The sequence below is a fragment of the Coturnix japonica genome, chromosome 3, assembly GCF_054131305.1.
Source record: "Coturnix japonica strain WE chromosome 3, WE-NBRP24, whole genome shotgun sequence".
NCBI classification, from domain to species: Eukaryota; Metazoa; Chordata; class Aves; order Galliformes; family Phasianidae; genus Coturnix; species Coturnix japonica.
Genome location: NC_140665.1, coordinates 24,181,276 through 24,195,912, shown reverse-complemented (window position 1 = coordinate 24,195,912; position 14,637 = coordinate 24,181,276). Strand labels below are relative to the sequence as shown.

At 35.3% G+C, this 14,637-nt stretch overlaps 1 protein-coding gene across 6 annotated transcripts in view; it reads right to left on the bottom strand.

Annotated features, from left to right (window-relative positions):
* The window catches only part of MTA3 (metastasis associated 1 family member 3), a 130,210-nt gene that overhangs the window by 81,934 nt on the left and 33,639 nt on the right, over nucleotides 1-14,637 (bottom strand). For all 6 annotated transcript variants that reach the window (XM_085543028.1, XM_085543027.1, XM_085543026.1 and 3 more), the window contains 3 exons: nucleotides 13,641-13,767; nucleotides 4,507-4,570; nucleotides 3,140-3,257 (listed from right to left, as the gene is read on the bottom strand). In XM_085543028.1, coding sequence (XP_085399154.1) covers nucleotides 3,140-3,257; nucleotides 4,507-4,570; nucleotides 13,641-13,767 — 309 coding nt within the window. The remainder of the gene's footprint in view (nucleotides 1-3,139; nucleotides 3,258-4,506; nucleotides 4,571-13,640; nucleotides 13,768-14,637) is intronic.

The window sequence follows — 14,637 nt, the reverse complement described above, 5'->3', positions numbered from 1 at the left end:
AGTCAACGTTACATTCTCATGCAGTCTGTTCTGGAATACACGACCTCCAGTAAGGGCCCAGAAAATCTGAGCACCCTCCACTTTTCCCTCCATACATGCATTCAAACACACCCAAACAGAAGTCCCTTCCACAAAGTGAGGGTAAGTAATAGAATTGCTACAAACACTGATGTAGAAGTTTTCTTTCTTGCTTATTTTAGTTTACCTTTGTTTTACTTTTCATTTTCATTTCATTACATTTTCATTTGTATAAGACTGAATCCTTTTGGAAGTCACTGGGATACTGAGACAGGTAAGTATTGCAGCCATTCATCAGATAAGAAAATTAATATATTAGCATTTGAAAGCGTATATATAAACAATATATTCCATCTTTTGGAAAGCTGTTTTACAATGACATCAGTCAATGAACACCTCAAGAAAATGTTATCTGCACATATACCTATTGAAAAAAACATACGGTGATTGCAAAAAAAAATTTTAAAAGTATTCAAATTTTTAGTCTCCTGGAATCTACCAGTGCATTCATATCAACATGGATTAACTCCCAAGCTGCCAGCTTATACAGAGACATAGCAACAGCTGAATCATCTTTTCCTTTAAGGTCTAAAGGCTGCAGAAACATAAATTCACAATCAGCCAAATCCACAGTGCTTTAGATACTTTTATCCTTCCAAAACAAAATTATTTTTTCCACCAGCCACTGAAAATATGTGTAGGTGACAAAAAGGTCTCCAATACCATCAGATCTTTGGTTTCTGGGCAACTTGTGCTTCTGAATATCCATATCTGATGGACTCTTACTGAATATATCAAGACTGCATCACGTACTTACTACACTATGGGGATTAAGAAATGTGAAAAAACAAAGATAGTAATGAAGACTGAAATCCTGTATTAATGATAGTAGAAGAAAGATCTACTAATATAAGAGACACAAGGATTTCACAGACTCTCAAGATTTGGAAAGCACACCTGGAGACCATCTACTCCAAAACCCCCTGCTAAAGCAGGTTCCCTACAACATGGTGCATAGGAGCGTCCAGGTGGATCTTGAATATTTCCAGAGGAGACTCCACAACCTCACCCAGCAGCTTGGCCAGAGCTCTGCAACCTTCAGTTTTCTTTCATATTCAGATGGAACTCCCTTTGTTTCAGTTTGTGCTCATTGCTCCTTGTCCTTTTGCAGGGCATTACTGAAAAGAACCTGACCTCATCCACTTGACTCCCACTCCTTACATATTAATAAGATCACTTCTGTCTTCTCCATGATGAGCAGCCTCAGGACTCTCAGTCTTCCCTCATCAGGGAGATGCACCTTAGTCATCTTCGTGACCCTCTACCAGACTCACACTGGAAGATGCCTGTCTTGATCCAAAAGCCCAGAACTGCAAACAGTGCTCCAGCTGTGGCCTCACCAAAGCAGGGGGGATGATTGCTTCTCTCAGCCTGCTGACTGAGCTCTATTTAATGCACCCCAGGATATCATTGGCCTTCTTGGCCACAAGAGCACACTGCTCACTCATGGTCAACATGTCTGCCAAGACACAAAGGTCCTTTTATGTAGATCTCCTCTCCAACAGGTCAGCCCCTAACCTGTACTGATGCATGTAGCTAATCCTTCCTAGGTGTAGGATTCTGCACTTGTCATTGTTGGACCTCATATGATTCCTATCAAAGGTAAATTCCAGATTTTAGTAACTCTTTTTTTTTTCCCTCTAAAAATGAAATTTCTAAATGTAAAATTTCCATGGAAAAAAACATTCACTTTAGATGTATTATTTATTGCTCCCAAATTAGTGTCTATTGTTAATAATTTTTCATGCTACATTCTGCTACATAAAAGCTGCCTATTTGGTAGACAATGCCAACTCATCCTGAAAGCCCTCAAAATTCAGTCAGCCACTTCAAATAACACTGATGATTTCTGGTTTCTTCATTAAGTATATTAAGATTGTCTTTTTCTTAATCCTCTGAGAAACATCCTTCTTGAGCATAAAAACATCTACATAATTGTTTGCTTTTTTGTGAAAGGCATATCTTATTGCAAGAATAGCAGTGTATAATATTCTTGCCATTGCCTTGTTCCTAAACAAATCTGTACTCTTTATAAACAAATCTAGAGTAGTCCTCCTATAGCTTATTTTTTGTTATTAAAATAATATTAAAATAACACATGAGCTACTAAACTGCATCTAATCTCCTGTTTGCCAGAAATTGAATAATTCCTCCTTTATATAGCACATTAAATAAATTCTGTGCAAGACAAGTATAGCATGCAAAAAAGTCCATCCCTAATAGAGAACACCCCATTTAATGTTATAAATCTATGTATCTTGCGCATTCAGAATTCTTTTGACTTAAGTTATAGTAGTGTTGCAACATCTTTTTTTATTATTTTTTTTAACTTTTTAGTATCAGTGAATATATACCAATGTCCTTAAAAATAATATTTATATCTATAAATAATATAATAATATACAGCAATATATCTATATATTTCTCAGGAAACATTTTCTTTTGTCAGTGACCAATGTAGAATGCACACTTTACTGAAGAAAATTTGAAACTTACTAAGCAAGCAATAGTATAATTCAAAACACAGACAGCTGCTCATGCATCAACATCCAAACTCTACATGAATATTTTAAATTCTATGTAGTAAAAGAGTAAGGCACACAAATCCGTTGTTCAGTTCCGCTAAAGAACAGAGAATGGTTTGAAATAAGCTAATATTTTTAAATATGTAATCAAAATGGCACGCATTATATAAACAGAGTCTGTTTTAAAAGGAAGAGAAAGAATACACTTTTCACTTATTCCGTGACCATGTTTTTATTCTACAGAATGGTTGGGACCTCAGTGTTTTTTCTCATGAGGCCTGCAACAAAGATCTAACTGGGCAGTACAATTACATACAAAAAACATAGAATGTGTAAATTGTTAACAATGTCTTTTCAAGAGCTATTCAAGCAGCATTCCTTATTTCATCATAATACCTACTGATATTCATAGATATTGTATGACAATTTTCCAAGACCTAATGCTTTACTTTACTGACCACTTTAATTCAGAATACTAACATAAAAATACCATGCGATAAGGATATTTTTTAACTATACAAAGAGCAAATATTTACCTTCTGCAAGCATGTCAGGCACATCTGCTTGATATCTAGGCCCCACTCTGATTTCTCCTTTGTCTGCTAAAAGTGTTTTCAGCGATGGATCATACACCAGTGAATAAAAAAAGGTATCCTAGAAAAAAAAAAAAGGACACATTTAGCAATAGCACAGTGAATTTCAGAATGAGCTTTGTAGATCTACCTCACCTTCCAAGTGAAAATAATTAAAGTAACCCCTCTCATGCTTTTACAGACTACAGGTTTGGAAGAAGAATAAAAAATTTGAAATGTTAATCATTTTAAAGAATGCAGATCTTTCACGTGAATATTTTTATGTGGTTAATCAAAGCTTTTCTCATTGATATAAGTTATTTCAGAATAGAGCAGTGATGAAAGGATCAATGCTCACAAAACATACCAACAGGTTAAGAAAAAGAACAAAAAACACTGTTAACCATTTTCCAAATTTAATGTTTCCTTTCTTAAATATTTCACCATACTGACTTTTCATAAATAGCATCAAATTGGCAGTGCCTAAAAAGGGCTTACACAAAAATAGTACTGACTTATCTTGTACACTCATTTGTAGTAAAGGTTAAGTGTTGCTCTCAAAACCATTCTAGATATTATCACTGGTTTGGTGTAGAAATATAAAAATAAAGAAGTGCTAATTCCAACAACAACAAAAAAAACCCACCGTCTGCTTGATATTATTTTAAGACTTTCCAAATAAAAATACATTTATTTTTAAAGGTTTTTTGCATTACAAAACTATCTTAAAGGCTTATCTTTCAAATTCGTGGATAATCTGTTTCCTTTCTAGTAAAGCTAAACATCTTAATTTTCTTCTACCAGAAAGGAAAAGAGACATTTTGCTTACAGCAGTTCAGAGTACTAACAATTAAGCCCCTGTGCTATGCTACCCTCTAGATATGCATCCCTCTTTCATCCCATTGACTTTACAATACAATATTTTGACTCTGGAAGGTCTGTCTTTCTAGAACACCTCAAGACAGAAAAATAATAACCACACAAGAGAACAATAAGAACAACACTACAAAAATCCTGCATTCTGAATTTCCCTTTAAGTATCCACTACATGAAAAAGACTACATACTTTTATTTTGTAAGATACCACGTGAATTACTTGAGTTAACTATTTTCTAAGAAACCTGTAATGTGCCATTTCAGTTATTTTTCCAAAGCACTTTCAAAATAACATTTTTCATAACATTTTTCTAACACAACATTCAATAAGGCAGTTTTAAATTATTGTTTGCCCATTTACTGAAGACACAGACACAAAGCAAACACACAAATCCAAGCAGAACAAAAATAGAACCATTCCCAATATTTATACAAACAGAAATCACAAACATTACCTCTTTCTCCAGATATGACAACACGGATTCTGTCTCATTCAGAAGTGCAACACTGCATTTTCCCCTATACAAACATAAGGTAGAATTGTTATTTTTACAAAGCTAATTTTTCATTGTCAAAAAAAAAACCCTGCAAATTTATTTTTAATCGAACTTTGTTTTAAAGCAACACAAATAGATATGGATGAAAAACTTTGAGTGTGCTGAATCATCTTGCTAGAATAGGCTTACTTTTTTTTTTTTTTTTTTTATGCTACCATTTTCAGTTCAATTATTTCTTTGTAACAATGCATTACTCCTTGTGCTTCAGGCACCGAACTCGTACTCCTATCAACTTGGGCAGTATTTACCATGAGGTCCTCGTGGTCTTAGACATACAACAGGACTTTCCCCACAAACCTATTCTCCTATCTATCACAGATTAGCACACAAATAAACACTAGAAAAGAGACAAATAAACACTAGAAAACTAGAGGACCTTAGGGACCTCTAGGATTTAAAGATAACACGCAATGGTTTTATGGCAAAAATCCTTCATTTATTTCAGAGAATGTTCTCAGTTAAATTCAACTGCAAATATTACATGCCAACTGTTAACTGCAGAAACAACAACACATACACACACACAAAAAACCTCACAGCTAATATCTCTTTCATTACTGCTGGATATCAATGGAAACAGAGTTAAAACATTCATTAATACATAAACTCTTGAATTTCTCTCAATCTCGGTATTTGTCAGGAGAACCACAACTCTAAAGAGAAATGTTGGGAAAATGAGGTTGAAAAACTTGATCACAGCACACAGCAGCAAATGAGAAGATTCCTGTAGTAGAGAATGAGGAAAACCTACAATCAATTATGTCTTTGAAGATTTTTTGAAGCTTTTGACCTTGATAATTCGAGAACACTAATGTCTAAAGATTAATTATATGCTACACCATGAAGACAGTTCATCAATTTTAACTGGTTTTCTTTTTTTTAGTGTTAAAGGCTGAATAGTTTACCTTTCCAGTTTACTTCTGTTCTGTATACCTCTAGCACGCTCTCTCCACTCCAGTCTACCCTTATTTAACTTCAATTATGGCAGAGGCTTCACTGTCACTGTGGCTGAAAGAGCATAGTATTGACTGGCCTTATATCTTACTGCTGTAAGTTTACAAAGCCTCATTTTATTTCATTAAAAGATTAATTTCCACAGCACATCTCCCAACTGAGTAAATTTCTATTTGATGTTAGATTTCTTTGTACAGCATTTTAACCATCTAATGCCTGGAATCATTACTACAACCTACTTGAGTTACTTCAATGGTGCCATTCTGGTACAGAACTGAAATCCAAGCACATTTCACATTAATACCCTAAAACAGTATTTTTGAGGGAGGGGGGGAGGTGGGGAACAAAAGAAAACAAGAACAAAAACCATGCTTCAATGGTTTTGCAGAAAATAAATTCTTGGGTAGCCCAAACAAAGAGCCTCATAGTCCCAAAATCAAAATGCTAATAATTTACAACTAAAACAGTAAATAAACACAGGGAAACTAGTGAAAGTTATAAATAAATGGAATGACATACTGGCTATCATGGTATGCAGCAGTCCCAAGAGTGTGAACGGACTGTTCTGCTTGTGATTATAGGGACAGTGCAAACTTCGTAAGATTTTTCTTAAAATAAGCAATATTGTAGTTATATTTTATACAATTGCTCAACAAAAATTTTAAAAATGTTGAAAACCAGATCTTAAAAGTACCAGAATGAAGCAAAATAAACAACTATTTTCATCATTTAAAGTTCTTATTTTGACTCAGTCCATCCTTTTGAAACAATAGAAACCTCTACAATTTCTGCTCTGTCACTCTTGCAGGCTATATTCTTCAACTGTTTTCACCAGATCAGTAAGACAGCCCATGAGACGCAAGCCTTGTTTTAATAATTATCTATTCAGACAGGAAATATACCAGGAAAATTACAGAAATAAATTACAAAAGAAATGCAATACTTAAGCATCTGTTAAGCAGCACAAGCCACAGAAGTGGAAAAGGCAGCCGGATGGTTTTAGTATTATATCCCACAAATTTCCTGCTGTAATGTAGTTGCATCTTGGGTAAGACTGGCACCGAGTATGAACTTTCAGAACTCACTCCTCTGAGTTCCTATCAAGTCAATAGAACTTGCTGTGCGTTAGTCATAATGATGCCATTTGAAGAAGGAAGATAATATATGCAGCGGTGACCCCACAGACTTTGAAATTCTGCTCTTAACAATTACTCATTGCCTTTCTGAATTTGACAAGATAACACTGGGTAATTCCATGCAGGTAAACTGATTGTCTCTTGTTGATCTTTATAAAAAAATGCTGGTCTCAGTAGAAATTTGAAATACAAAACTTCACCACTAGTTGGATAGTAAGAGCAAAGTAACTGCAAAGAATATTAGGAAATGTTATGCTTATAAGGAAAATCTGATTTGATTTTAACATATGCTTCTGCTTCAATGACAACTAGAGAAGATAAAGTGAAAAACTGAGAGGAGCTGTAAGGTTTTAAGCAAAACTAGTCCACGAGAGCAACCCTTCTCCAATGAGTCATAAAGAAAAAAAAAAAGGGGGGGGGGGGGAAATAAAGGCACAAACTATCAGAAATGGGAAATGGTTCTGTAGATTTTCAAACAACTACTTTGAGCAAAGTTGTGACCCCTTATAAAAAGTCTAAATTGCAAGGTCTATCAACAAATCACATACTAGGAACCATACAGTTTTAGGACTTTCCTCCAATTATATAAAATTGGTTCCCCACTTATGGGAAGTCAGTACCAAGTACATTTGTATATTTTGCTTTTAAGCTCAAGGGGCATGGAACAATGCTAACAGACACAAATACATCACAAATTTCAAGCTCTCGAAATTGCATAGATATTTACAAATGGAGTGCAAGATAGATTCTGATAGAAGGAAGATCTGCACTGCATTGGTTCCTGTTGGGCAGAGTTTAACCACAATCATTTACTGAATTCTCTCAAAGATAAGGGGGGGAGAAAAGTCCCATTTGATAAATAACTACTACTGGGACTCATGTTTCCGACAAAATGATACCAACTGCCCAAGCAGTACAAGATCACATGTATGCTGTGCACCTGCTACCAAAATGTAGATTTACCTGTTAACACAAAATTGATAAAGTGCAACTAAAAAATGAATGTACAGCCAACTGATTTATGTACACGTAATGAAGCAGTAAACGCCTAGCATCGGAACATATGCTTAGATCACACGCATGACCCAGAGTTTTTATGCTGCATGTGACTGTCAATCTGAAAGTTCAATGTTTTAATCTTAATTCAAATTGAACTCCTGATTTTGAGCGCTCCAAGTTGACGCTATTTAAAAGTTAAGTCTGTCTTGGAATGCTTGTGCACGACTGACACTGTAATTTGACAAAAACTTGACAAAACTTCACAGATTTATTTATAGATAATGTTCAATTTTATTTTTTTTCATATGCTTAAATATTCCTGAATTCCAACTTTTACAATGCTCATAATGCAGTTACCTAATGACAACCCAATCAGAAGAAAAAACATATCCAGTGTGAAAAAACCTCATTTTTAAAAGAGGAATATGAAGACTTCCCATTCATTACCAGTTTTTATAGTTTGTATACACAAACTATTACATAATTCGCAGAAGAGTCGAAGCATTCAGCAACACTAAGATAGAAACTTACTGAACAGTTGTAGAAGATGTTAAGATAAAAATATCTACGTCTATGAAAGCATGCATGTTGGTTGTTGGCAACCCTGCCCATGGCAGTGTTGTTGGAACTAGATGATCATTGAAGTCCCTTCCAAACCAAGCCATTCCACAATTCTATGAAATTATAACTTAAGGCTGGATTTAAAATAATACCATCCCAATTTAAATCACTGATAGCATATTGAGTTCTGTTGCTGAGAAGGGTTTTCATTAAGACAATATACATGGAATAGAAAGAACAATGCCAAGAACAAGATCCAGATCATTATATGGAAACAATTTCTTGAACTAGGCATAGTAAGACTGCTTTCTTATCTCAGTTAGCACAACAGTACATATACTTTATATAGACTATAATAGGAAACTCAAGTCATACATTTTTTCCCCTCTAGGGATTAATACAGACTAAAAAGGAAAATAAATTACTTTTTAAACAAAGAAGCAGCAGTACATGTGTATCCAAGAAAGCCATGGTAGGCTGGTTAGGAACGATTTTTCAGCATGACATTACAGGGTCACCTAGCCCAGAAGCAATACTCACTGCTCCTGAACTATATAAGCTTTGCACCACAGGAAACATTCTGACTCTGCAATTAGGTCACTATGGTAAAAGCTATAATTTTCAGGTATTTAACCTGAAATGTCACCTTCTACCAATAAACATACATTTTTTTAATGCTCTGTTATTGGTATTGGCTATTGGCCATAACTGAGAACAAGACAAAAGTACAGTCTAAACCAGAGTCTTACTGGTGTAAAAATTCTACAAGTTCTACTGTGAAAGAAAAAAAAAAAAAAAATTTGAAAACAAAACAACAAAACTAACAGACATCAAACATGCTTCAAAAGCCACCTTGCTCTATATAAACTCAATCCAGAAAGGAAGAAATACTTAGTAATCCAAATGACCAAACACATGCCTATTCAATGCAGATTCACTCACTTTATCTAGTTGTCTGACTTACATTAGAAGATAAAAAAGATATATGAAAGATCTTATAACTTATCTAAACTTCGTAGCTTATGTATTTGTACCCACCTGTACACTGAAAGCTTCCTGTTTGCTGAGAAGAACAGCATCAGAGGTAATACCATCAATTCCTAGCATACCATACCATAAAAACTCACAATACTACAACAAAATGACCTATCCCGTCCTACCAATGACCCATCTTTGAGCTTCATACCATTTGGTGTGTTCTACAAAGGAAGAAAAAAAGCACTTCTCTATACCTGCATAGTTTAAAGCAGTAATACTAGGGTGAGATCTAAGATCATAAAGAAGAAAAGCTCAGTATAATGAAAGTTGTGTGATTCATTATGCAAAGTTAAGGCAAGTGAGAGTTTATTAGAAAGAAAATGCAAAAGCCAACCTCAAGCCTGAAACACAGACTTGTTACAGAGCAAGTAAAACTTGGCTGGTAGCAAGCAAAGATAATGAAATGGTAAGGTAAACCCTGATCACTAAATAAGTTTTTACACAAATTATACGAAGCATTCAACTCAAAAGCAAGCACAAGTAATCTAAGGAATCAATCCAGTCTTTTACAGCAATTGCCCACTAACTCTTGAAATGTCAATGTACAATGAAAAGACCAAGATAACCAATGCATCTTCCCAAAGAGATTTTTTTTGGTAAATTGTTTTACAAATACTTGGCAGATCCTTTTCACCACATGCTGAGTTGCATGATACATTTCATAACATCAACCAACAATTTCACTATGATGACAACTTTTAAACAATTTTTTCTCTGTGACTTATCATGACTTTCCAACACGCTATATATAGTAATGCTACATCTCTGCAAATCAAAGCTAGAATACACAGCACTTGGCTCAACTCAGTCCCTTGCTGGAACCTGACACTGCTTAGATGAACTATCTGCGCTATGAATTATGCATGCATTCACTGTGTGATGTGTATACATACTCAATGAAGGAGAGGGCTCAGTGAGTCCACAGCACTATAATATTAGTGTAAAATTTGGAGATTACAGGGCATGGCAAAACTGCATTTGTAATAAGCAAGTATTGGGATGGATGGATGGATGGATGGATGGAAGTAATTTATCACTGGAGGAGTGCTACTAATCTTATACATCGAGGAAGTAGAGGAAGGAATAGTTTCACTTGTAACTTGACAGGTAGGAACAAAGCTAACAAGACTTGCCCTAGAAAACCAAATGAGAACATCCTGACGCTGTCCTAAACTGCATACCATCATTTTGGAAGTCAGTGCAATTATATATTCTTCAAAACATTCCACCACACTAACACTGAGGCTACAAGACAACACTGCCATATCTGTTTTGTCTTGTGTGAAGCCAGTAGTTGGAATCAATTATCCTTCTGGTTCCCTAGATACAAGAATTATAAAATATCTGTCTCTGCATATTTTCTAAATCTGTTTTTTTTTCTTAGTGTCAACTTATGCCACTTCCTAAAGTTACTGAAAATGGCACGGTTAGCATCACCAAACAGAAAACACAAACAAGACTAACATAAAAAAATGATTATATTTATACCAAAATGAATTATATTTAAAGAAAGTTAGATGTAATGTGCATTGCAAAATACAAAGTATGGAAATAGGGACTGAAACTGTATTACAAGATTTTAAAAGCAAACAAATTAAATCAGAATTATTCAACACAACTTTACAGGTCATACAACTTCAAATTTCTGTGCTGTACAAATAATTCTAATCTGCTATAACTTTAAAGCACATTAACTATAAAGTGATATCACAGAGAATGTACAAGAGACGTTGTGTTTTTAATTATGAATTAAATTAGTCACGGGTGGGTTTCTTCAGAGGGAAGGATGGAAGGCAAACAATTTCATTTCCTCTGCCATCTGGGTTAAAAATATGTAGAAATAATAAAGTTAAAATGATTTTATTGCCTTAAATTACACACAGAAAGAGAATTAAACTCAGTTTCTTTTCTTTGCTGAAGATGCCAGTGGAAGTTCAAGATCTATGTTTATGAAGAGCAACTGAAGATGCTTTCTCCTTTTCCTTCCAAATTGATTGAACTTTCCTTCTTACTCGAGAGAATTTATGTCCTTTCTCCATTAAATTCTATTGTACTCTTTATTCTCGCTTGTAAAAACTACAGATTGTGATAACTAACTAAAGGCCACAGAGCAGAGCTACTGAGACTTCTAGTGTGCGAGTCTGCCAGCTTTCCACATAGAGATGACTGGTTTGGTGGACCAGTGACAGCAACAAACGTCCTTTGCCATAGCTTGAGCAAAGCCTACAGCATGTCCTATATTGACTTTTAACCAGACCAGTAACATACAGGGTAGATAAGCAGACAATAAAGTTGGAAGAAAACTAGCTGGTCCATCAGGCTGAAAAGACTGTAATGATTGGTTCAAAGTCCAACTAAAAGCTGATTACTGGTTCCATTCCCCAAGTGCTAATACAAAGGCCAGCAGTTTCACATCTTAAGAGTAATCATTCACACACTCCTAAGGAAACAGACAGATCTTACTGCTGCCTTCAACTATCTAATGAAGAAGAAGCAAGAGAGACAGACTGTTTTCAGGGAAGCAAAGTGACGGGACAAGAAGAGTCCAACAGGAAGTTCCAAAAAGGAAGTCCCAATTAGGTGTCAGGAAACACTGAAACAGATATCAAGATAGACTTTGGAACCTCCACCCTTGGGCATGTTCAAAACACAACCAGTCTAGGTCACAAACAACCTGATTTAAGTTAGTCCTGCTTTGAGCAGGAGTTTGGACTAGATGACCTTACAGATGTCCCTTCAAAAGCATATTATTATACCTTTTTCTGAAGTACCAGTGGGAGAAAAGTGGAGGAGTACTGCCTTCACAATATTTCTATCCTCATTGTACAGGGAAGGTTCACAAATAAAAGTTACATAAACAATCAAGAAGAGCAGAGTCTGTGAATGTCAACAAGTTAACATGCTCAATGAGAAGTATTTTGTAGGAGAGGTGTTTGTTAAAAATTCACTAAACTACATACAATTTGTTCCAGAATGCAACTGGTAAAGGTCTCATTAGCAAATGACAGTATAGCACTACAGCATTCAAATGCTCTGAAAAGTTATTCAAATCATGCCACTGTATTTCCTTGCTGAGCATTGCTGCATGAACCATGAATTCATGTGTTTTTATGGACTCTGAAGTGTCTACTGAAGAATCTCTTCTTCCTCCCTGAGCTGTGAGGTAAGAAGACATTTACAATACTGCTTCTCTGTAATCTTCATTCTGGATAGAGAATACCTTATTTTAATACCTAAATGTCAAAGTAAGAGAAAGAAAATGCAGAGAACTATTATCTCTATGCTGTAGTTGGGAAAGCAGAGATTTGACATCTAAATGACTTTCTCCGAGTCAGAGAACAAGTGGATGAATCAAGCACAGGAAATTATTAAAAGATTTCCTAACTTCCAGTTTTTATTTTGGTAGCAAGAAAGACAAGAAGCCACGTCTCACAAAGAGAAAGTACATATGGACATAAAAATATTCTCTCTTACTGGAACATTTAACTGTTGTTTTTTCTAGCTGAAGAAAGTGATCTGAAATGGCTGAGGGGAGGTGGATGTACTGAGAAACTAAAAATTCCTTCAGACTGCAAACCTGTATCAATTCCTTTTTTTTTTTTTTTTTTTTACACTTACCACACCCCTCTTCCATTATGCTCCTCCTCATTACTCTCTTCTATTTCCAGGTATATTCTCCTCTTCCTTTCCCCTCCCCCCCCCCCCCCAAAAAAAAACAAACCATTCAACTCCTAAATAAAAAATGACTTGAGCACTTAAAATATTTACAGAAAGACATTCAAAATAAAACAACTTTTTGGAGCTTTATCAAGCCTCTTCTTACAATAGCATCCAGCAATCCAAAAACAATACTTGAAATGCTTCTGCAACATTTACCCAAACTCAATCATTACTTCTTCCCATTTACTAAAGTAAGTTAAGTAATTTTATTTTTAAATGTGTGCAGCACTACAATGTAGATCTGACCACTGAGTCACTGTTCCTTTCTAAACCCATCTGTGGTTTCCCTGGGCAAACAAAATGGTCAGACTTCCTCTGGACAGCAGAAGAAGAATCAGGAACACCTTTCAAAGTATGCACAATCTCTGACTCCATACAACACAATCACTTGATGGTCCAATTTGCAAGTGAGAGCTCTATCTGTGACTCTTGTCCCTTTCAAGGCTCAAATGAGAAGTAACAGAAGACAACACTCAGGGCAGTACCAAATCAGTTCATGGCTCTACCTGGCAAAACTCAGCTGTACACAATCACTCCCTTTTGTAAGATTAAGGCTGAAGAAGCCGGGCTACTGGCAGGCAATCCAGCTCTACAGAATACAGATAAGCAATATTTAATTCTTACCTGATGTGAGTTGCCGGAAGAGACTCATACTGGCGAGAAAGGAAGAGCTCTCTGTGTTTCAGCTGATGTTTCTGTTTATCAGTCAAGTCAACCTCAATTGTAGTTTCAGACTCTTCTTCAACTTCTTCTGCAGAGAAGCAGAGCGTAGGTCGAAATTAACTCTGTTGCATAATACACTTACAGCCATTTCACTTGACATTTCCCCCACCCCTCAGCAACTTCCTTTAGTATTTGAAAGAAAAGATGAGTTCAACAAGACTAGTTTATGTAAGTTGACAGAATATTAAGTATTTTGAATTCTGTACCTTCTACTTATACCCTTTTACAAATTCCTCTCCTACTGTACTATGCACTGATGCCTTTCACATGGCTGTAAGAACAATCCTAACAAAATTACTCTTTCTTGTTCATCATTTTCAGCCTTTTTTTCCTCCAGGTATGTTTCTTCCTTGCTTACCAGTACATTCTGTTACTGATACTCACATTACTACAACTTTTACAAGGGTCCTAGGGAACTATATGAAACAGAAATTTACTATATGCAGCAGACTGGCAAACCACTGTCTGGGAAAACTATCTTCCATTATGTTAAACTTAATAGAGACTAACTGCAAATATAATTTATTGGCATATTTACACAAGATTTGAAACTATTCCTCTTTTAAGCAATACAGCACTGATTTGTGTAAAGGAAGCTGGTGTCTAAAAACCAGCAAGTCTTAAGATACATTTTTGAGGGAGTTTTGCAGTTTAAATCTATCTTTTATAGTTGTTCTAATCTGAAATTGTTCAATATTACACTGAATATTATAAAATCAAGGGGAAAAAATAAACAAATAAAACCCTCCTTTTAAAGTTTTAAACTATCTGTAATATACCAACACAAAGGAAGAAATAAAAGCAGATACTAGAAAGCATCCCACATACAGTTAAAAAGAAATGTTCACAGTGGGTGCTAATATATTAATATGGACAAGCACACACTCTACTTGGGATC